Source organism: Lemur catta, chromosome 1 (genome assembly GCF_020740605.2).
Source record: "Lemur catta isolate mLemCat1 chromosome 1, mLemCat1.pri, whole genome shotgun sequence".
Taxonomy (NCBI): Eukaryota; Metazoa; Chordata; class Mammalia; order Primates; family Lemuridae; genus Lemur; species Lemur catta.
In genome coordinates, this window is record NC_059128.1 from 278746541 (window position 1) to 278769805 (window position 23265).

General features: G+C 39.3%; 1 protein-coding gene across 1 annotated transcript in view; it reads right to left on the reverse strand.

Moving 5' to 3' along the window:
- Window positions 1-22184, reverse strand: part of VPS26C (VPS26 endosomal protein sorting factor C) — a 50016-nt gene extending 27832 nt beyond the window's left edge. Inside the window, exon 1 of the mRNA XM_045540658.1 lies at window positions 21844-22184. Coding sequence (XP_045396614.1) covers window positions 21844-21900 — 57 coding nt within the window. The 5' untranslated portion in view covers window positions 21901-22184. The remainder of the gene's footprint in view (window positions 1-21843) is intronic.
- Window positions 22185-23265: the final 1081 nt, after the last annotated feature.

Below are 23265 nucleotides of genomic sequence, written 5' to 3' on the forward strand. Positions count from 1 at the left end.
AATTTGTTAACACTAGAGTGGCTTTACATGAAATGTTCAAAGATGTCCTAAACCTGGAAGTGAAAGGACATTTACCATCATGAAAACACACGAAAGTATAAAACTCAGTGGTAAAGCAATTACACAAAAGATGAAGAGAAAGGACTCAAATGGTAACACTACAGAAACCCACCAAACCACAACAACAAATAATAAGAGAATAAAAAGAAAGCAACAAAGACTACATAAAATAAGTAAACAATTAAAATATGACAGGAAAAGCCTCATAAATCAATAATAATCTTTAAATACATTAAATTCTTCATGATTCGACTATATGCTGCTTACAAGAAACTCACCTTAACAGTAAAGACATACAGACTGAAAATAAAGGGAATGAAAAAGATACTCGACTCAAATGGAAACCAAAAGCAACCGGAGTAGCTATACTTATAATAGATAAATCAGATTTTAAGTCAAGAACAGTAACAAAGACAATGGAGGTCATAACATAATGATAAAGAAATCAATTTAGCAAGAAGATACAAGATTCTAAATATATATGCACCCAACACTGGAGCACCCAGATTCATAAAGCAAATATTATTAGATCTAAAGACAGTGATAGACAGAAATACAATAACAATGGAGGACTTCAACATCCCACTCTCAGCATTAGACAATTCATGTAGACAGAAAATCAACAAAGACACTTTGGGAGACCAAGGCAGGATGATTGCTTGAGGCCAGGAGTTAGAGACTAGCTTGAACAACAATGAGATTTCATCTTACAAAAAAAAATTAATAGAAAAATTACCAAGGCATAGTGGTGCACACCTATAGTCCCAGGTACTTGGTAGGATGAGGCAGGAGGATAGCTTAAGCCTAGTAGTTTGAAGTTGCAGTGAGTTATGATGACGCTATGACACTCTAGCCCAGGCAACAGAGTGAGACACTGTCTCAAAAAACAAACAAAAACAAAAAATAAAAAAACAAGGCTGGGCGCGGTGACTCACGCTTGTAATCCTAGCCCTCTGGGAGGCCAAGGAGGGTGGATCACTTGAGGTCAGGAGTTCGAGACCAGCCTGAGCGAGACCCCGTCTCTACTAAAAATAGAAATAAATAAAAAAAATTATCTGGACAACTAAAAATATATATAGAAAAAATTAGCTGGGCATGGTGGCGCACGCCTGTAGTCCCAGCTATTCGGGAGGTGAGGCAGTAGGATTGCTTAAGCCCAGGAGTTTGAGGTTGCTGTGAGCTAGGCTGACGCCACGGCACTCACTCTAGCCTGGCCAACAAAGTGAGACTCTGTCTCAAAAAAAACAATAAAAAATAAATAAAAAATAAATAAAAAAACAAGCACCACAACAAAGAAACATTGAATGTAAACTGGACTTTAGATCAAATGAACCTAACAAACATTTACAGAACATTCTATCCAACAACTGCAGGATATATATTCTTTTCATCAGCACATGGAACATTCTCTAGCACATACCATATGTTAGGCTACAACACAAATCTCAACAAGTTTTTAAAAACTGAAATCATATCAAGTATTTTCTCAGACCACAATGGAATAAAGCTAGAAATCAATACCAAGAGGAACTTTAGAAACTATAAAAATAATGGAAATTAAACAACATGCTCCTGAATGACCACTGGGTCAATGAAAAAATTAAGATAGAAATCAAAAAATTCCTTGAAACAAATGAAAATGGAAATACAATATACCAAAACCTGGGGGATACAGCAAAAGTAGTGCTAAGAGTAAAGTTTATATGCCTACATCAAAAAAGTAGAAAGATCACAAATTTACAATCTAACAATGCACCTCAAGGATCTAGAAAAGCAAGAACAAACCAAACCCCAAATTTCCGAATAAGTAATATCCATCAGAGCAGAACTAAATGAAGTAGAGATTTTAAAAAAATACAAAGAATCAATCAAAGGAAACATTGGTTCTTCAAAAAGATAAACAAAATTGACAAACCACTAGCAAAGGCCCAAATAAAATCAGAAATGAGAAAGGAGACATTACAACTGATACCACAGAATACAAAAGATCATCGGAGACTATTATGAACAATTTTATGCTGACAAACAGGAAAACCTAGAAACAGATACATTTCTGGAAACATGCAACCTACCATGATTGAATCAGGAAGAAATAGAAAACCTGAACAGACCAATAACAATTAGCAAGATTAAAAGTCTACCCCGCAAAAACCCCACCTAGGAATAAATTTAACCAAAGCAGTGATAACAATCTCTATAAGGAAAACTATAAAACACTGATGAAAGAAATTGAAGATGAGACAACAAATGGAAAAACATCCCATGCTCATGGATTGGAAGGATTAATATCATTCAAATGACCATACTGCCCAAAGCAATCTACATATTCAATGCAATTCTTATCAAAATATCGATGTCATTCTTCACAGAATTAGAAAAAACAATCCTAAAATTCACAAAGAACCAAAAAGGGGCCCAAATAACCAAAACAATCCCAAGCAAAAAGAACAAAGCAGGATGCATCATATTACCTAACTTCAAAATATGTTACAAGGCTAGAGTAACCAAAACAGCATGGTATTGGTATAAAAATAAACATATACTCTAGTCAGGGTGACAGAACAAGATCCTGTCTCAAATATAAAATGAAATGAAATGAAATAAAATAAAATAAAATAAAAAACACACACATAGATCAATGGAGCAGAATAGAGGATCCAGAAATAAATCCACATATTTATAGCCAACTGATCGTCAACAAAGCAGATAAGAACTTACAATGGGAAAGGACACCCTCTTCAAAAAATGGTGCTGGGAAAATTGGATAGCCACATGCAGAGGAATGAAACTGGACCCCTATTCTTACCATATACAAAAATCAACGCAAATGGATTAAAGACTTAAATGTAAGACCAAAAACGATAAAAATACTAGGAGAAAACGTAGGGAAAACTCTCCTGGACATTGGTCTAGGCAAAGAATTCAGTACCAAGACTTCAAATGCATAGGCAATAAAAGTAAAAATGGACAAATAGGACTGTATTAAGCAAAAAAGCTTCTATGAAGCAAAAGAAATAATCAACAGAATAAGAGACAACCTCTTGAATGGGAGAAAATATTTGCAAACTATTCATCCAAGAAGAGACTAATGTCCAAGATATACAATGAACTCAAACAACTCAATAGAAAAAAACCCCAAATAATCCCGTTAAAAAGTAGGCAAAAGACATAAATAGATACTTCTCAAAAGAAGACATACAAATGGCCAATAGGTATATAAAAAAATGCTTAACATCACTAATCATGAGAGAAATGTAAATCAAAACCGCAATAAGGTATCATCTTAACCCAGTCAGAATGCTCACTATTAAAAAGACAAAAAAAAAACACCAAATACAAACAACCAAAAATACAAAAAACTGAACAAATCAAAATTTGGTGAGGATACAGAGAAAAGTGAACCCTTATATACTGGTAGTGGGAATGTAAACTAGTACAGCCACTATGGAAAACAGTATGGAGATGTCTCAAAAAATGAAAAATAAATTACCATTTGATCCAGCAATCCCACTACCAAGTATCTACCCAAATGAAAAGAAATCCATATATCAAAGGGATACCTGTACTCACATGCTTACTGGAGCACTATTCACAATAGCAAACATATGGAATCAACCTAAGTGTTCATCAATGGATGAATGGATAAAGAAAATGTGGTATATACACAAAATGGAATATTACTCAGCCATTAAAAAGAATGAAGTCATGTTATTTGCAGCAACGTGGATAGGATTGGAGGTCATTATCTTAAGTGAAATAAGCCAAGCACAAAAAGACAGATACTACACTTACATGTCGGAGCTAAAAAATTTGATCACATGAAAGCAGAGAATAGAAAAATAGATAACACTGTGAATGGTGAGTTGGCAGGAGTGGAGAAGATGAAGAGAAGTAAATTAGAAGATACAAACATACAGTAAGATAGAAGGAATAAATTCAGTGTTTGATTGAGTACAGTGACTATACTTAACAAAAATGTACTGTACTTGGAAGATGAACACCCTAAAAACCCTGACTTGATCACTAGGTATTATATATGTAACAAAATTTCTTATGTATCCCATAAATTTGCGCAAACAAAATAAATAATTAAAATTAATATATCAAATAATATAGTACAAATAAACTTCATGAAAGTGAACATCAATAAAGACAATATTGTAAATAACTAAGATCAGGTGGTAGAAGTGAAGAAAAGGAGGCAGAAAGAAAAGAGAATATACTATATTTGTCATTGTTCATAGTAAAGAATAAATAATGTCTAAAACATGAAGATTAGGGCATAATAAAAAGTTATAAGGATAACATTCAGAACAAAAATAAAATTCCAAATGACTAGAAAATCATACAAACAACATAAAGCAAACAAAACAGACTGTAGAGAGAAAGATGTTTTAAAAGCTACTTAAAAACCACATCCTCCCCCCCAAAAAACACATTCCCCCCAATGACATAGCAATGGCAGAATTAATGCCAAACATATGTCATATTAATAAGTGTGCTAAATTAATGTCTATTAAAACATTCATATTACAAAGGAAAACTCAATTTTATGTTGTATGACAGAGAATCACCTAAAATGGCAAGAGTGAAGAGCAGATTTGGAAAGTATGAAGAAGAAAGGATAAGCAAAGATATATGAAGCAAATTCTAAGAAATAAATCATGGGTTGTAATCTTAATATTAGACAAGGCTGAATGCAGAAGATGAAGGATTAAACTAGACAAAGAAAAGTACTTTACAATTCTAAAGGATGCAACTCACGATAAACACATGAGGCATTATTATCTGTGGATCAAATAATATAGCATCCATACTCATAAAGCAAAACTATAGGGGATACAAGGAGAAATTGAGTAGAACACATTAGTTGTGGGAGATGATAATTTACTCCTTTCAGATCATGACCAATAAAGTAGACACAAAGAAGCAATGATATAGAAGACCTAAGTTACATATTAATAAGGCATAACTAACCAGCATATGTAGAATTCTATGCCCTGAAAACAGAGAATATACTCTTTTCAATGTCCATGGTATATTCACAAAAACTGACCAAACTGGGTCCTAAGTAAGTCCAACAGATCCTTCTCTGGGCGGGGGGGGGGAAGCAAAACAAATTATCAACTAATCTAATCAAGAAAAAAAAGACAAAAATCATAAACAATATCTAAAATATGAAAACTATCAGAGAGGTAATGAAAAGAATACTAAGAGAATACATTATTTAATTGCATATAAGTAAATTTGAAAAGTTAACAAAGTGAAATATTTTTCTAGGAAAATATAATTTACCTAAAATAATTCCAACGGAGACAGGAAATTTAAGCAAATTGATCACTATAGAAAAAATAAACTCATATATTAATATAAGTCCCCCCAAAAGCACTAGGCCCAGATAGTTTTATAGATCATTCTCAAATGTGTAAAGAACAGAAAATTCCAATATAAAACTATTCCAGAGCAAGGAACTTATAAAAACATAAAGCAAACATAACAATGCCAGCAAAGTAAAACAAAATCTATGTGCACAGATTGAGAGACAGACAGAGAGAGAGAGAGAGAGAGAGAGAGGGAGAGAGAGAGGGAGAGAGAGAGAACACTAGGCTATTCTTACTTATAAGTAAGAATACCAATGCAAAGGTCCTAAATAAAATATTAGCAAATACAATCCAGTAGTGACTTAAAGGAATACTATACCATAACTAAGTGGGACTGGGATATAGTTCAGGAATGTACAGATAGTTCAATATTGAGGAAAACTAATAACACAACTTACTCCATTAATAGCTCTTGAGACAAAAATCATAGTCACCTCCATAAATGCTGAAAAGACACTTGATAAAATTTAATATCCATTCTTGATGGAATTCTTAGTAAAATAAGAATAGAAGGATATTCCTTTTAAAATGACCAAATATATCTACCTTAACCAAAAGTCAGCATATCAAACTTAATGGGAAAACAAGATACAAACCATTTCAGTCAGAAACAAAACAAGGATGTCCACTATCACCACTATTAATTTACTGCAAGTAGTAGTTAATGCAACAGAAGTAGAGAAAGAAATAGCTGCAATGAAACTAGAGAAAGAATAAATATTACCTCAAAAGGAGGAGTTAAAATGATTATCTGCAGATGATATGACTGTATACCTGAAAAAACCCAAGGGAATCCACTGAAAACCTACTACCAACATGGAGAGGATGTCAGAAAAGATGATAGCTGAGTACAAAATTAACACACAGAAAACAATAGGCATCATGCACAAACCAACGAGCAGTGAGAAGATATTATGGAAGAAAAGATCTTATTTTCAAAAGCAACAAAAAGTTAAAATATTATAAATCAACTTAACAGGAAATGTCTAAAACTTCCATATGACAAAAACTTAAAACATGCCTGAAGGCCACAGAAGAAAACTTGAGCAAATGGAAAAATCACACTGTGCTTTTGAATAGGAAAGATTTAACACCCTTACCATGTCTACTGTCCCTGAAGTAGGTTTATAAAGGAAGGCAACCTAATCCTAAAGAAAATAACATCAGAATTGTTTTTCTTTGGGGTAGAGATGCTAGGGGTGGGGAGAATAGACTAGATAAGCTGATTCTAAAGTTCATATGCAATAATAAATCTTGAAAAAAAAATGAGGGAAATTAGCACTGTGAGATATTATAATGCTACAACAATTTACAAAGTATTGTACAGGGCACATGTACAGGCTGAAAGATCAACAGAACAGAATAGTAAGTCCAGAAATAGACCTGGATAGTACGGGAATTTAATATTTGATAAAGGTAGCATTTTAAATCCATAGGAAAAAGATGGAATATTCAATAAATGATACTGGAAAACTAGCCAGAGAACTCAACCAAAAAAATTAAGTTGGATCCATACTGCAAATCTTTGTACACACAAGTTCTAAATGCATCAAAGACTTAAATGTAAAAATTGAAATAATAAAAGTTTTGGACAAAACCACAGAGAATGATTTTTATCACATCCAAGTGGGGAAGGCCTTTCTAGGAATGACCAAATGCTGAACGAATATGGCTAAAAATAAGTTTCTGTTTGATAAAATGATTATGAACAACCTCACCATATAAAGGATAAACTAGGGAAAATAACTACAACTTAATATAACAGGCAAAGGGCTAATTTCCCTAATATTTTAAGAACTCCGAAAAGCAATCAATGAAAAAGATTAAAAACTCAAGAGAAAATGGGCAATGTTATGATCACAGAGTTCACAGAAAAGGGAATGCAAATTTTTCCTAAATACATGAAAATATGATCTTATAATCTCATAAAAATATGGTCAAAAATATGAGAATATTAAAATAAAGATCAAAACATGCAATCGCATTGTATTGAGGGAGAGGGCAACAGGCACCCTCACACATTGCTGCAGAGAACCTAAAATGTTACCACCTCATGAGAGCCATGTAGCAATATCAAAAACATGTGACAAATACATGGGTCCCCCAGATACATTTCAGATGTGAAATGACTTATGAACATAGTTATTCATTGCAACATTGTTTGTAATAACAAAAGATTGTCAACAATCTAAAGTCCAACAACAGGAAAATGGTGGTTTTTCCCTTTAACAATATCTTGGAGATCATTTGCATTAGTACATACGGGGGTACGGGCTAGTTTCCCTCATTTCTCTTCTTTTCAGAATTTACTTGCTATTGCATATGAATCAGCTCATCTAGTCTATCCTCCCACCCCAAGGCATTCTTTTTTTTAAGGCTATATATTGCACTATTTGTAGAAAAGGGGGAGAAAAAGAACATGTGTACATATTTACTTGCATGTGCATAAAATATCTTTAGAAGGAATCACAAGAAATTGACAGCTTTGGTTGCCCCAAGGAGAGGACCTTGATGGACAGGGGTGGGAGGGAGCTAGATGGTATCTATCTTGAAACTCATGAATGTTGAACCATGTGAATTGATTACCTATTAACATAATACATCTGTTTTTTAAAAATCCCTTAGTGGGTGGTCTCTAGACTCAAATTTACCAAGTTCTAAGTCTCTTAAATTTTGACAACCCAAGGGCACAGTGGTCTCGTCTCAGAAAAAGATCTGAAGATTTTGTGTTAAAAAGTCATATTTCTCTGGATTATTTCTTATTCTGGTTTGAACACAACTGCTAGAGAAATAAAAGCCTGTTTGTTAAATGCCTCAGCCATTCTCTCTCCAACACCCTTCCTTTCGAGGGTCCTGGCAGCCCACCTTTGTTCCCCAGAGTCCTCTGCGCATCTAAACAAATCCTTCCTAGAACCACCTGGGGTTCTCGTACCACATTTGGTCTAGAGATCTAACACTCTAATAGTGAGCCGCCTTTTTATTTACCAATGGGGATGGAATGCACTTAGTTAACTAACATGAAAACAAACCAGAAGGTAAGTTATTGAGCTGGGTGGGAAAACATGGGTAAGACAATTAATTGCATATTGAAACACTCTACTCTTTCTTAGTAGCACTTAGAGACCCATTTTGGTTGGAAATGAAAATCAGAAGCATTGAAGAGATTTCAATTCAGGTATCCCCATTCTACTCTCTATATAACAACTATTTTTCTTGTTTGAAAAACCGAATAAACAGTCACCAGATATTTCTCCACATAGTAAGTAATGGCCAATAGTATGTGGTATTTACTTGAGTTCCAGAAAGGAGGATTTTGAAGAGAACACACCATCTCCAAACTATCATTAAAACTGAGATAATGCAATGCCATTCCTAGATTTTGCCCAAGTGAAATGAAAGCTATGCTCACACAAAAACCTGTAGGCAAATGTTTCCAGCAGCTTTACACATCATCACCCAAATGTCCTTCTCTGGGTGAAGGGATAAATAAACTGTGGCACATCCACACAAGGGCAGGTAATTAGCAATACAAAGGAATGAACTGCTTGGACGAATCACAAACGCATTACGCCAATGACAAAGCCAGATTCAATGCCATTTACGTAACATTTTGGAAAAGGCAAACTATAAGGCTGATGGTGGGAGAGAGGGTTTGACTACAAAGGAGAACAAGGGAATTTTGGGGGGCAACAGAACTGTTCCATATCTTGACTTGTAATGGTGGCTATAGTCTCAAAGAACTCTACACTGAAAAGGGTGACCTATTGTATGCAATTATACCTCAGTTTTAAAAAAACATGGAAATTATCAAGTATAGAAAAAATACAGTTATACTTTCTGGACAATAGTCATTCTAAAAGTGATTAATATTTAAGTAAAATCTATAAAAATCAGTTCACTAACAATGGAACTGTAACAAAATAGCAAGATATCAATTTACATAGTTTCCATACACTTACTGCCAACATAGCAGAAATATTATCACCACTGAACATATATTCTAGGTATTCAGACACAGCGGTGAACAAAACAGGCAAAGCCCATGCTCTCAGGAGACATACATTCTAGTATAGTATCGCAATCTTATGCAGTTGATATGGTAAAACATAGCTAGTTTCTTCCAAGTATGGTACAGTATAAATACAGGTGTAAATACTAAGTAAAATGGGCTGACAAAAAGCAAGGCTAAGGCCAAGGTGGGAAGATCATTTCAGGTCAGGAGTCTCTACAAAAAATAGAAAAATTAGCTGGGCATGGTGGCACATGCCTGTAGTCCCAGCTACTCAGGAGGCTGAGGTAGAAGGATTGCTTAAGCCCAGGATTTCGAGGCTGCAGTGAGCTATGATGCCATGGCACTCTAGCCAGGGTAATAAGGTGAGACTCTGTCTCAAAAAAAAAAAAAAAAAAAAAAAGGCAAGGCTATTGTCTGATGGTGAGATCTAAAATTCCTAGTTCTAAAACTTTCTTGGGATCCTGGAAAAGAAACTTCAGCCACTAAATAAAAGTTGAGAAGAAAGAGGCAAAATAATATTGGCAATAGTATCCACAAAAAGTAAAAATTGATGAAAGTAAGTAAATATGGGGTCTTCAGCACAGGAGTAAAAGTCTAATCCTGGTGTGCTGTGTGGTTTCAGGTGGTAGATATTACATATTAGCAAAATTATGTGTTAACAGAGATTACCTGTTTTCAGATTTCAATATGGGTTGAGCATCCCTAATCTGAAAATCCAAAATCTGAAATGCTCTGAAACCTGAAACTTTTTGAGCACTGACATGACACTCAAAGGAAGTGCTCATTGAAATATTTTAGATTTTGGATTTTTTGATTATGGATCCTCAACCAGTAAGTATCTGCAAATATTCCAAAAATTGAAAAAAAAAATCTGAAATCCAAAACACTTCTGGTCCCAAGCATTGCAGATAAGGGATACTCAACCTGTAACATTAAAACCTGCAGAAGGTTTACAAGTGAGGTCCCCAACCTTTCTGGCACCAGGGACCAGTCTCACAGAAGACAATTTTTCCACAGATCCAGGTTGGGGGGGGGGATGGTTTTGGGATATTTCAAGCACATTACATTTATTGTGCAGTGAAATGGCTCTGCTAATGATAATTTGTATTTGCAGCCACTCCCCAGCGCTAGCATCACCACCTCAGCTCCACCTTAGATCATCAGCCATTAGATTCTCATATGGAGCATGCAACCCAGATCCCTCACATGCACAGTTTACAGTAGGGTCCAAGCTCCTATGAGAATCTCGTGCCACTGCTGATCTGAGAGGAAGCAGAGCTTATGTGGTGATGCAAGCAATGGGGAGCGGCTGTAAATACAGATGAAACTTCGCTGGCTCACCACCCGCCGCTCACCTCCTGCTGTCCAGCCTGGTTCCTCACAGGCCACGGACTGGTACCGGTCTGCAGCCCAGGGGTTGGGGACTGCAGGTTTAGAAAACTGACATTGGTTTGGAACCACTGGCACAAGTCCATGTAAAGACTCCAGACTATAAACCAGACATTTAGGAGGGCTCCAATTACAAAGGAGTCTGGAGCTGGCATAATTATATGCCAAAGTAATGACAGTGGACTATAGGGAGCTGGCCAAAGAAAACGCTTTGTATAGCCAGCCCACACTTACATAACGAACAACCCGCACAGCCATCAATTTGAAATCCAGTCAGAGTGAAATCATGTGTGAAGGATAAATAATAGCGTATTGTCCAAATCCGAGCCAAGACGCAGGCAAACTTCAGGAGTAAAAGACAGGAGGTGAGTCCAGCAGCAAATGAGACCAACGGCCTAAAGGGCTGTTATCATAAAGCAAGAAGAGCTCAGCAGAAACGCACAGTAGGGCAGGCTGTGTGCTAGGTAAGCAGCACAGAGCAGGGTCTCTGCTCCAGGTTAATCCAGAGCAGGCTCCCTGGGTTAAATCACCCAAGGTCACTTTAAGAACCTACTATGAGGGGTTGGCAATGCCACATGGTTAATTCTGGGGAGTGTTCATGGGGCAGCAGAGGAGAAGGGGCAGAAGAATGTTACTTTTCATTTGATACCATTTTGTATTAGTTGAATTTTTCTTAGCAAGTAAAAATATATTTTTTTAATTTGCAAAACTAAGGTTTTGTTTTTGAAAGATCTGAAACATATGGTCAAACTAACACTACTGTACTTTTTTTAAATTAGAAGAAAGTTTATTTTTTTCCTGATTATTATGAAAGAAAGGAATTTCTGCTCATCTACGCCTTGCTTTCCCATTGACAGGACTTCTGTTCCTTTCCTAAAGATGATCATTTAGGTTTTAGAGTAATTGTCTTTAACAGTACTTCCTGATAAAACAAAGGAAGGGCCAATTTTAGGCTGACATCATGCCTGGTATGTGACAATAAAACCATAAGCATAAATAATTACCACGGGGGGAAGGACAGCAAGGATTAACAGAGCTCAGCCATCCCTGGAAAGCATGTGAGCCAGTGCTGCACCGCCACCAGACACTGCCCAATAGATGAGAGGACAGCGGGTGTGACTCTCACCGTTATTCAGAGGCAAGTTCTATCTGAGCATCAGCATCAGGTCAGGATAGCTTGATCAAGCACACGTTACTATCAAGAGTCACAGGGCTGCGAACTCACAAACACAAGCAACGGGACAACAGCGAGGGTGGCCAGAGCCCACCAGCTCCTGTGGAGCCTGCTGGCCCAAGAACCCCACGTAGCAGCTTATTAGGGAGCAAACTGGCAGAAGACTAACCAAGGAGGGTCAGTAAACTGGTGGGTCTAGTCTTTCTTGGTTTAAATCATCCAGTAAGTAAAAGCAAAAAGTTCAAAGCCTCATTCCATGCACTGCATTATATCTGAAAGTTAATAGAGCCTATAAATTTTGGCAAAAGACCAAATAAAATGGTTGGTATGAAAAAACTTCACCCTGTTGGCTCTGGCTGGTCATTGCATCCTATAACCAGCACCCTAGTCCCATACAGACACGCGAGCAGCCACTCTGGGATTTGAGGAAGAGTCAGGGAGGTCAGGGGGAAATGGATATTCTCACTTCAAATAGAACAGCTCTGCTTTTATCTGTTTATAAAATAAACTATTTTAATATGTACATTTATAAAAATTACCATTAGAATTATATGTAAGACTTCATTTAATAAAAGAGTTTCATTGCTTAATTATTTGTGGAAGGTCTTTATCCTAAACAATGTTGATTTTATAGAGCTGTTTACGAGGAAACATTCATTTGTAACTTATAAGATGAAAGGTAAAATACATCTTCCATTACCTTGAGAAAGACGCCGTTTCTCGGAGCCTGGAGTTTTTTCTGCCTACAAGTGAGAGTAAGCTGCCCCTTCACCAATGCACTCTCTTGCTTTGTTGCTCACCATGTAAGTGTGTCTGGAAAATCCTCTGTGCAGGTAAATTAGAGGCCAATAATTGAAACTGATAAAAATTCTTCATTTCACAAAAGTATTTTATAAAAATTTCATCTCTACACGTTTGTGTTTATATGAAAAGACAAACTCTGCAAAGTGGGATTTGCTGAGGGAGTTTTCACGTTTTTCTTTTATTTATGATAACGTTTAAGTCTTACCATTTTCATAATTTAAAAAATGTAAACATGAAGCCAGGCACGGTGGCACGTGCCTGCAGTCCCAGCTATAGGGAAGTTGAGGTGGGAGCATCACTTGAGCCCAAGAGTTGGAGATCAGTCTGGGCAACATGGTGAGAGACTCAGTCTGAAAAAAAAATGCAAATATGTAAAGGGAGAACATGCAGTTTCCCAAAATGAGGTCTGGAAACAGCTGATCTAGAAAATTATCTGGAAAAAAGAAAAAAGGATCTGAGGTCAACCAGGTTTGGCAAGCGCTGCACCCTCACGCGTGAGAGGTGCATCCTTCAGCATTGTGAAGGCTCCACAAAGTCCTGCCAGGAGCAACGGAGGAACCCAGAATACCATGGCCGGAGAGCAACAGTGCCCAACACACGACCTACACCACACACAGGAACCGTGAGCCGGGACTGAAGCACATGTGTGCATTAACTGCCTCTCCCTGAGCTCTAGACATCCAAACAGGGCAAAGTTTATTTCTGGGCTTTGGGACATTGCGGGTTTCCTTGTCGCCATACTACTGTCACTTGATGATTTGTTAGCAACACTCTTCTGAAACAGTGTGGCCCGATGGCCCACCCGGCCCATGGCTAACAAGTCAGTCTGTTTTCTGAACAGAAGTTGAAACCTAGAAAAGTAACTGTTTGGGGTGTAGATATGTCTAATAAAAGAAGTGCATGTGTATATATTAACAACAACTACCTGATGCAAAAAATGCAAGGAGTTAAAGAGATACTCAGAGCTGGGGGTTACAAACTCAAGTGGCACTAGAATGAAAATGGGAAGCAAATGGAAAACTGGCTTCACCCACCAATTTTTCAGGACTCTGTCTGGCTAAGAAGTCGGCTGCTGAGCAACGGCAGAAGAGAGGACTGGAGAGAACTGGGCAGAGGTGCGACACTGAGCCCAGTAGAAGGAACACATAAAGGGGAGCAAGAGGGCACATGCCTTAGACGTGCAGGAAGACAAGGGGACTGGGGTGGGTGGGTGGTGCCACAGCAGCGATGAACTTCCTGGAACAGGCTGAGAGCTGGGACCGTCTGTAAAGGAAAGTCAGCCTTAGTTGGGTTGGAAACCATGAACAGGCAGACCAAGTACCACAGACAGGGCTCTGCTGGCTCAGGGTGGGACATTAATCAGGGAACAAGGCAATGAGGGGAAAGAAGAGGAGGAAAAGAGAGGGTCCATCTCCCCAAAACCTGACGGTGCTGCTGGCTCTCCAGCTTGTGAGCAGCATGGCTGGGCATTTAGCACTGGGGGAGAACTGCAACAGGAATTCGGCGGAGGGTGTAGGCTGCAGGTTTTGGATCACAGGGAGGGCATGGCTGGCAACACAGGGTAGAATCCAGGGCGATGCAAGGGCAGGAGGTCCAGACTAGACACTCGGCATTGGGAGCAGGGCAGAGGAAAAGCCGACCACCATGGCTGAGGGAGGTCTCAGCCTGGACGGAAGTCAGAGCAGCTTGCTGGGGGTGAAGGGTGTGCAAGACATGCTGACACTTGTCCAGCTGCAGAGTCTGGAAGTCAACACATCCCCAGTGGTCAAGCAGGCTTTAGGAACACTCAGGCCAGTATGAGATTTGCAGCAACAAACACAAATGAAGAACTACATTGGCAATTTTATCGCATCCCAGTTTTCAAAAAGGCTCAGATCATTCTGAAAATAACTCTTATGCATTAGGTAAGGGTTTAGGTTGTGATTCAGGAGACAAGCTTTTTCAGGAGTATTAGATTGTTAGTGAAAAAAGAGACCCACTTAAAGTTTAGATGATTGTGTTTCCTAAAAAGTTCATAGCTCCCCTAATTATCTTGAGATCCCTCCTAGCTCAAAGATCTACATTTTTATACCCTAAGTCCTTGCAACCACATTCCTTAGCAAATGATCATTCATTTACTAAGAATCCAGTAGGACAGTTACAGTAAAATAGTTAGGATTTTTTAAAAAATAGCATTTTAGCTTTGCAATTTTTCTTCATAATGAGCTGTTAGGTATGGGGTTTCTCCTCTTTTTTTTTAAAACAAGAAATTACATGCAAGCCAAATAAGGCAAAATGCAAATATGGAGGTTCTTGTGGTAACAGTAATCAGCCCACAGTGCATAAATCCCTTGTCATTATAACCTGGCTATGCTGGGGAGTAAATCTCCTATTTATGTTTTTCATAACTATAATATTTAACAGTGTCATTTTCATGAGTACGTGTGCCAGGACTTAAGAATGTAAAACATTCTGAATTTATAAAAACAAATGAATTATATTACATTATAGAAAGATTTACTGCAGGGTTCTTCTAACCAACACACTCCCCTACTGCATTGAAGACATAAAGTAGTTTATGAGATGCCTGAGTCCAACTTTTTGATCAAAAACATATCTACCACACCAAGGAATATACACAGCAATAGCAAATTACACTCAGCTCTCAGGGCCAAATGCTGTAACCTCTGTATATTCTCCTTGTATATTCTGTATATTCTCCTTGGTCAATGACCCTCCTTTCTCCAAGCTGACAGCGGGCAAGTATCTCACGATATACAAAGCACTGACAAGCACTCATTATATTTATAGGATGTACTAGCAACGTGATTAACATTGTGGCAGAAAAAGGCAGTTCTGGGGGTGTGGGGAAAGCCTGGCAATGCCACCATCATTTCTGAACCCTACTAGGGTTCAGAAGCTAAGTATCTTAAAACATTATCTCATTTAATCCTCAAATCACAACCTTTGAGTAGGTATCTTTTCCATCCTATAGACACGAATTAAGAGAGCCAAAGAATGCACACAATTCCTGGACTTGGGAATAAAAAGATGCAAGTTCAAATATTTGTTCTTATGGGTGCCCTTGGCACGTCCCCTGAGTTCTCTGAGCCTCAGTCTTTTCAACGACAAAATGGGGAATCACCACCTCTTCACAGTATTTGTGAAGATTAAAGCACTCTGTGAGCTGGAATGGGCTATACTAGTACGTTACTTTCAAACAGTATTAGTTAAGTGTTTCCATGGAAAATTAAAACTTCTGCTGGAAATATGGAATTAGGGAATTTTTATCCCACATTCCTGATTGTGTCACACCACACATGGGGCTTTGGAAACAGAAGTGAAGTTTCTAGACTTAACGGGAAGGATTCTTAGGGAGAAGGTGGCATGACAACAATGCTCAAGCCCTGAGAAAGGGTCTATGTTCACGCACAGCAACGTGCAATGGGACAAAGGCCCTGGAGGATCAAACTTCGGACAATTTTCTATTATTTTCTATTTTTGAGTTTGAGAGAAAACCACATGTCTAGGAATTCTGAAATCTCTACTCCCATATTTATTTGAATCATTTTGTTAAAAATGACTATTCTAAAACAAATGCAAGTAATAGGGAGTTCAATGTGCAGCTTTTGGGCTATGTCAGATAAGAATGAATCTTACCAACATCTGTCTAGAATATCTGGATTATTTATAATTACAAAGCAAAACCCGTAATGTGCCTCTAAGACCACAGTTTCCCCTTTCTAATCAATGCATTGAAAAAACACTGTTAGTCTTATGAACTCATCATTTAATAAACAGTTTTTGAGCACCTATTAAGTGGCAAGTACTTCCAGGCCTAGGAATACAAATACAAACAAAACAAAATATTTTAATTGAGTAGACTCATAGAACAAATTTATTACAGAATTTGATTACAGAAGGTATTCAGTACAATGAGAGAGGTTTATACATGTTTATAAACTATTACCATTACTACTGAATTACAGAAAACATTCCCATGTTATTCTGTCTTTTCCTGATAATTAGACCCGACATTCCTCTACTCCATCATAATCTCACCATTTTCTTTTTAAAGTTACTCTTTTCATAATTCTGCTCATAAGGAATTTTCTAAAATATAAATATTAAAGTTAGGAATTATTGTAAGCCTATGGGTGAAACAGTTGTTCTAATAGCAATTGAAGCACAAATTTCTAAATAACTCATGTCAAAAAAAATCATAATGGAAATCAGAAGATATTTAAGTTGTATAATTATAAAGGTACTACAAATCAAATCTCGTGGGACACATTTTGGGACATGGCAGAGGAGAATTATGGTAGGGTCTTCTCACATCCCCACAGAGCACAGGGCTACTAAACCATGAAAATTCATCAGGGTTCTCTGGAGCAGTGTCTTCTGCCATAATCTAGGCAGGGTGATTCTACTTCTTCCAATATCTCTCACTCTCTCTCTCTCTCTCCTGGTCCCCTGATCCTCTCCAGCAGGACCTGGGTGGGGTTACAAGGATGTTTGCTTTATAATAATTCAGGAACCTATTAAAAACAAAAAACTTAAGGGATGTAACTAAAGTAATACTTAATGGAAAATGTCTGCATTTTTAAAAAGGAAGCTACAATTTAATAAGCTATACAATCAACTTATGAAGTTAAAAAAAAAACAAAATAAAACAAAAGACATATTTTGGAAAGATAAAACCAGGTCTGATTAAAAATATGCTGTTACTGCCAAATTTAGAGGAGGATGAGCAACTGTAAAAGCTTGAGGAATAGAGTAAAAGAAACCTTTTCTGGACTCATATTGCTTCCCAAATGCCTACACATTCTTGTTCACTTGGCTGATACTGTCCCTCCTGCCTGGAACCACCGTGCACAGTGGGCAAGGAGACCATGGTCTAACGGTTTTTGAAGCTCCAGAAAGGTCCCCAGCTTTCCCCTCTCCTCCCCAAAATGACTACACCCCACCTTTGCCCTCATACACCACAGATGCTCCTATTGAAGCATTTTATTTTCCATATTTACCTATCTCTACTGACCTGTAACCTCGTGAGATCAACAGACACTGGTTGAATGAATTTGATTGATTAAAATAACAATTTAAAAAAGAATGGGATTAATGGAAATCTGGTGATATGACACGTATCCAAGATACACTATTAAGCAAGAATAAGTTTGTGTGTGTGTGCACATGTGTGTCTGGAATAGCACACACACCAGTGGATACCTCCAGGGACAGGACAGGGGCTTGCAAAGGAAGAAGATTTAACTCTTCCCTTTACCTCCTTTGTAGGATGTTAAAATTTTAACATGGCATTCATTACATTTATTTTTTTTAGTGCTTCAACTATGAAGTTTTTAAATCATTTTGTCAGTGATCATTTTTTTCTAGGAAAAACCCATATATCAACTTTAAACCCAAGTATAACAGGTTTCTCTGGTGTCCACAGAATCAAAGCCATTTCCAAATGCTTCTACAACAACTAAGAGACTGAAAAACATAGTCATAGAATCAGCATATATTCAAGGTGGAAGTCATATCAGTCTTTTATTGAAATATCACAATGTTATTCACAGCACTCCTAGGAAATGAATAACAACCATTTCTATGTTACAAATTCCTCCATTTTGCATAAAAATGGTCTTAGAGAGGCAGTATAATAGAGTGTTCAATGGACATGCTTTGAAATCTGACTGGGTTGGAACCCAGGCTCTGTCATTAGTTGGGTGATGAAATTCAACCTGGGTAGGCCTCAGTTTCCTAGAATGATGAGAGTGATGCTGCCTGCCTGTCAAACCCTACCCCAGTGCCTCTGCTGGAACACAAGCTTGCTTTATGTGCTTACATGGACAGATATGTTTCACTTAAGTGACAATCACTTATGACCTCAAGCAAGTGATAGTACTGCTTAGGACCAGGCTAAAATAGGTGGCAGCCACCTGAGGCAAACCATGAGAATTATAGGCACTGTGATCTGCCACATCTATGGATAAGTCAAATCTTTAGTAACTGAATCTTTACCAAAGCCATTGAGATACACTGAGAAAATACAAAATCTGTATGCCATTAGTGTCACCTATAGCCAGCTGAGGGTGGGGACAGTGGGAGAGAAGCCACCCCTCCTACAACCATGGTGCAAACTACACTTGACATATACACAGTCTCAGGTACTGAGAGCTAATTGGGGACCAGGAAGCGAGGGTCCTGCTACCTGGCACTTGGGAAGAGCCATGACAATGCTGGCTGCCTACTCCACCTGTCCCAAATCCCAGATCATGGAGTCTAGCTCATGAGTCACGGGCACACATGCCCACGTACAGATTTGAATCAATTGATTAGATTTACTGATTTAATAACTTTTTCTTTTTTGCTTTTTTGCCTTTAAAAAAATATAGCAACATATACTTAATAGAAGTTATACTAGTTTTTCTTTTACAATCATCAGATAAGGTCTCCTTTTAAAATGTATTTAAGTGTAAAAAGTGACTGAAAATTGAGAGACACCGCCTTAAGCAAACAACTGCAGATTCTGTTCCTGATACTAGCACAAGAGATGTGCTCTAGAAGGACACAGTTGACACCATTTTCAACTCTGCCATCCATGAGGAGTGGCCCTGGCTGTGTGTGACTTCTGCTGGGGCAACACTACAATTCCATTTCTTCCATCTTTTCTAAATGTACTTTTCTTGTGCCATATTTAAAACCACAGAAAACATCTCAGCTGGAGTAATATCTCCGAATAGAATGTGCTAACTTTTTAATAAAACAAGAACTAAAGTTAAATGTATATACTCTCCTGTCATTGTCCCCCCACTCTTATTCTGAAAATGTTCCAAGCTCCGGAAAAGTTATGAGAATACACAGTAGTGAAGAAGTTAGAACCCTCAAATGCTGCTGGTGGACTGTGAAGGGGTGCACGCATCGTGGAAAAGTTTGGCAGTTCCTCCAAAAGTTAAACATAAAGTTACGCAGCAAAATCCACTCCTCGGTATATACACCAAAGAGAAATGAAAACATTTGTTCACACAAAAACTTGTACTAGAATGTTCATATTAGCATTATTCTTAATAGCCAAAAGGTAGAAATAACTGCAACGTCCATCAACAGATGAAAGGTTTAACAAAATGTGTTCTATCCATTCAATGGAATATGAGGAACTGACACATGCTACAACATGCATGAACATTGAAAACATTATGCTAGGTGAAGAGAACCCAGTCACAAAAGGCCACATATTGAATGATTCCATTTATATGAAATCTCTAGAATAGGCAAATCCATAGAGACAAAGTAGATTTGTGATTGCCAGGGATTGGGAGGGAGGGGGAATGAGTAGTGACTGCTAGTAGGTTCAGGGTTTCTTTTTAGGGTAATGAAAATGTTCTAAAATTAGATAGCAGTGATGGATATACAACTCTGTATACTAAAAACTACTGAATTGCACACTTTAAAAGGGTGAATTTTATGGTCTTTTAATTATACCTCTATAAAGCTGTTATTAAAAAAATACAAAGGAGACCTATACAGCTTTCAACTACATTCAGCAATTATTAATATTTTGCTGCATTTGCTTTCTTTCTACTATACAAATACATGTATGAACATATGCACATACACAACTTAGGGCTGGACACTTTGCTCCAAAATACTTTAGTATATGGAATATTCTCCCACGTAACCAAAATTCAAAGATCACACTCAGGAAATTGAACACCAATACAAAACTATTAGTTAATATATAGCCCATATTCAAATTTATTTTTTATCAAAAATTATGCGTTATACTTGGTTCTCATGTGTCTTTAGTCTTTTTTAATCTAGAAAAATTTTCTAGCCTTTATTTTTTCATGACATTGACATTTTTGGAGAATCCAGGCCAACTGTTTCACAGAATGTCCCTCAATCAGGATATGCCTGATTGTTTCCTTATGAATCAATCTGGATTAAACATTTTGGCAGGAATTACTGCATAGGTGAGTTGTGTCCTCAGTGCATCATGCCAGGGGGTATAAAATGTCAGTCTCACTAGTGGGGATGGTAAAGTGTTCATTATTGGTCTTGGTTAGGGTGGTGACTACCAGATTACTCCATTACTAATTAATAATGTGGGGGGGGTGACCATTTAAATCTGTGTAAACATCAGGTTTCCCCAGTTGTCTTTTACTCCAAAGTTTTAGCATCCACTCAAGATCTTTGCCTGGTATTCTAACCCTTTTAAGATCGTTATGCACAGATGTGACCAACCACTGCTATCAATTTTATTCCACAGAGCACTGGAGCTGTGATTTCAACCCCAGATGCACGTGAGACTCACCCGTATCCTGGGGGTGGAACCCGGGCAATCTTATTTTTAAATTTCCCAGGGTGATATACTCTGATATAAAGTAAGGGTTAAGATTCCCTGAGTTAGAGGAACCTTACAACACCCTCATTTTACAAATAAGGACACTGAGGCCCAAGAAGGTTAAATGACTGGCCAATAGCACAAAACAATGGCATAAGTAAGATTTTACTTTTTCATACTTGTGTTTTAATGTGCCACACCTTCTGTATGTTATTCAAAGAATAAAACCAGAAAAATGAATAACTTTTGTAGCATGTTGTTAGAAGTCACCACCACCTTAAGTATGCTGCCGCCAGATGTACATATTTCCGCTTTCAGTGTTAATTTTGCCTTTCGTTCATTAGACCTTTGCGGTCACTTTAGGAGAGAGGGAAAGGGGAGTTTGGTCTTCGGGCTCCTCCGCCCTCAGGGATCACTGCAATCTCAGGCCTGGGGGCCCTATATGAGCGGCATGTTCAAGGGGCCAGACAGTCGAACCTGCAGCCCCGGCGCCAGGCGCTGGCCCCTGCTCGCACCGCAGACACGGCGGCGCCTCCTCCGGGTGCCCCTAGGACAGCCGGCCTCGCGCGGGACGCCCCTGGTGAAGATGCACCTGGCGGGGACGCACCTGGCGGCGCGCCCCTGCCCCGCCCACGGGTACTCCGACGTGCGCGGGGCGCTGGAGACCACGGAACCTGCAGGCCCGCCCACCCCCACTTACCCCGGCGTGATAAACCTTATTCGCTCTTTTAATCTTGATGTCGAGGGAGGTCCCCATCTCAAATTCTCCGCAGCAGTCACCACTTCCGGCAGCGCGTGATCGGAAGGGAACGGGGGCGGTGCCGCCCCGCCACCCTGACAGTACTGTCACGTGACCTCGCACCTACGTCCGACCGACTCCCCAGCTGCGAGAGGGCGTACGCCCCACGCCTTCCTCCTTCCGGCGCAGGAGCGGGCCTTTGCGCGGGCAGAGGGGCTGTCACCCTTCACCCCGCCCAGCTGCGTGTGAGGGGCGGGACCATACTAGCCCAACCCCTTCCGTAAGGACAGTATTACGCCGGAAGTACTCTTCTGCCTGGTTTGGGGGGGGAGAAGAAACTCTCTGCTCTCCCGGCGTGCCCCGCGGCAGGGGGCGGGGCCGAGGCCGTATTGCAGACTTGTCTCATGCTGGCGTCGTCAGGCGGCGTCAGGCTGTGCGGCGCGGGGCTGCAGTATGGAGTTGGCTTTAGGGAGGTTATAACTAGGAAATGCATTCCGTCCTCAGATCTCCTTCCTCTCTTCAACTCTAGCCATCCCCTATTTCCTCCCTGGGCTTCTGAGCAGACGGTGCCGCTCCCCGCCCTTCCCGCGGGAATCGTTCGGCTCGCCCCCAGGGGCGCGGCCCCGGCGCTCCCGGCCTGCAGGGCGCTGATTGGCGGGCGGCCCGGCTGCCCCGCCCCACTCCCGCCGGGCCTGGGGCCAAGGTCTCGGGCAGCGCTGGGTGACCTCCCCCTGCTGCGGGCCGGGCGCTGGGGCGGCCGCCAGCCGGGCTCCGCGGGGCCGCGCGGGCTTGTGGGTATTCCCCAGGCGCGTGTCCTGGAACCGGGTGTCACATTCCGAGCTGCGCGCCCCGCCGCCGGCCGCGCGCTCCCTGACGTGGGAAGGCACGGCTCGCAGGACCCGGGGCCCGAGATTGGTTGGCAGTGCAAGACTGTGGATCTGCCTATCCTTCTTATTCCCAGCAACAACTGACTGAAGTAGACTCAAGATCCATACTGTGGTTTGCCGGGGCGGGGTACTTCCTCCAGGCAAGGCAGGCAATGCGGTGTTAGGCAACATACTACATTTATTGAAATAAAATCTTTGTAAATCTTTTAAATGAGGACTTTTCCAATATGCAGAAGGTCAAATTTCATTACTTCAGTAAACGATTTAATTAAATAATGTGGTGAAGAAATGCTTGTTTAAATTCCTTGATTCCGATGCTTGATTTTTACAAGTGCATTACTTTGGGGATGACATCAGAAATTTTCTATAAAATGGTTTCATGAATTAATGTCACGAACGCCTCCCTCTTGAGAATTTAAGTGTTTTATACACCAGCAGTGATGGTACTACAGCTACAATTGCTTTTGAAGGTTGATAAATGTATATTTCCAAATAT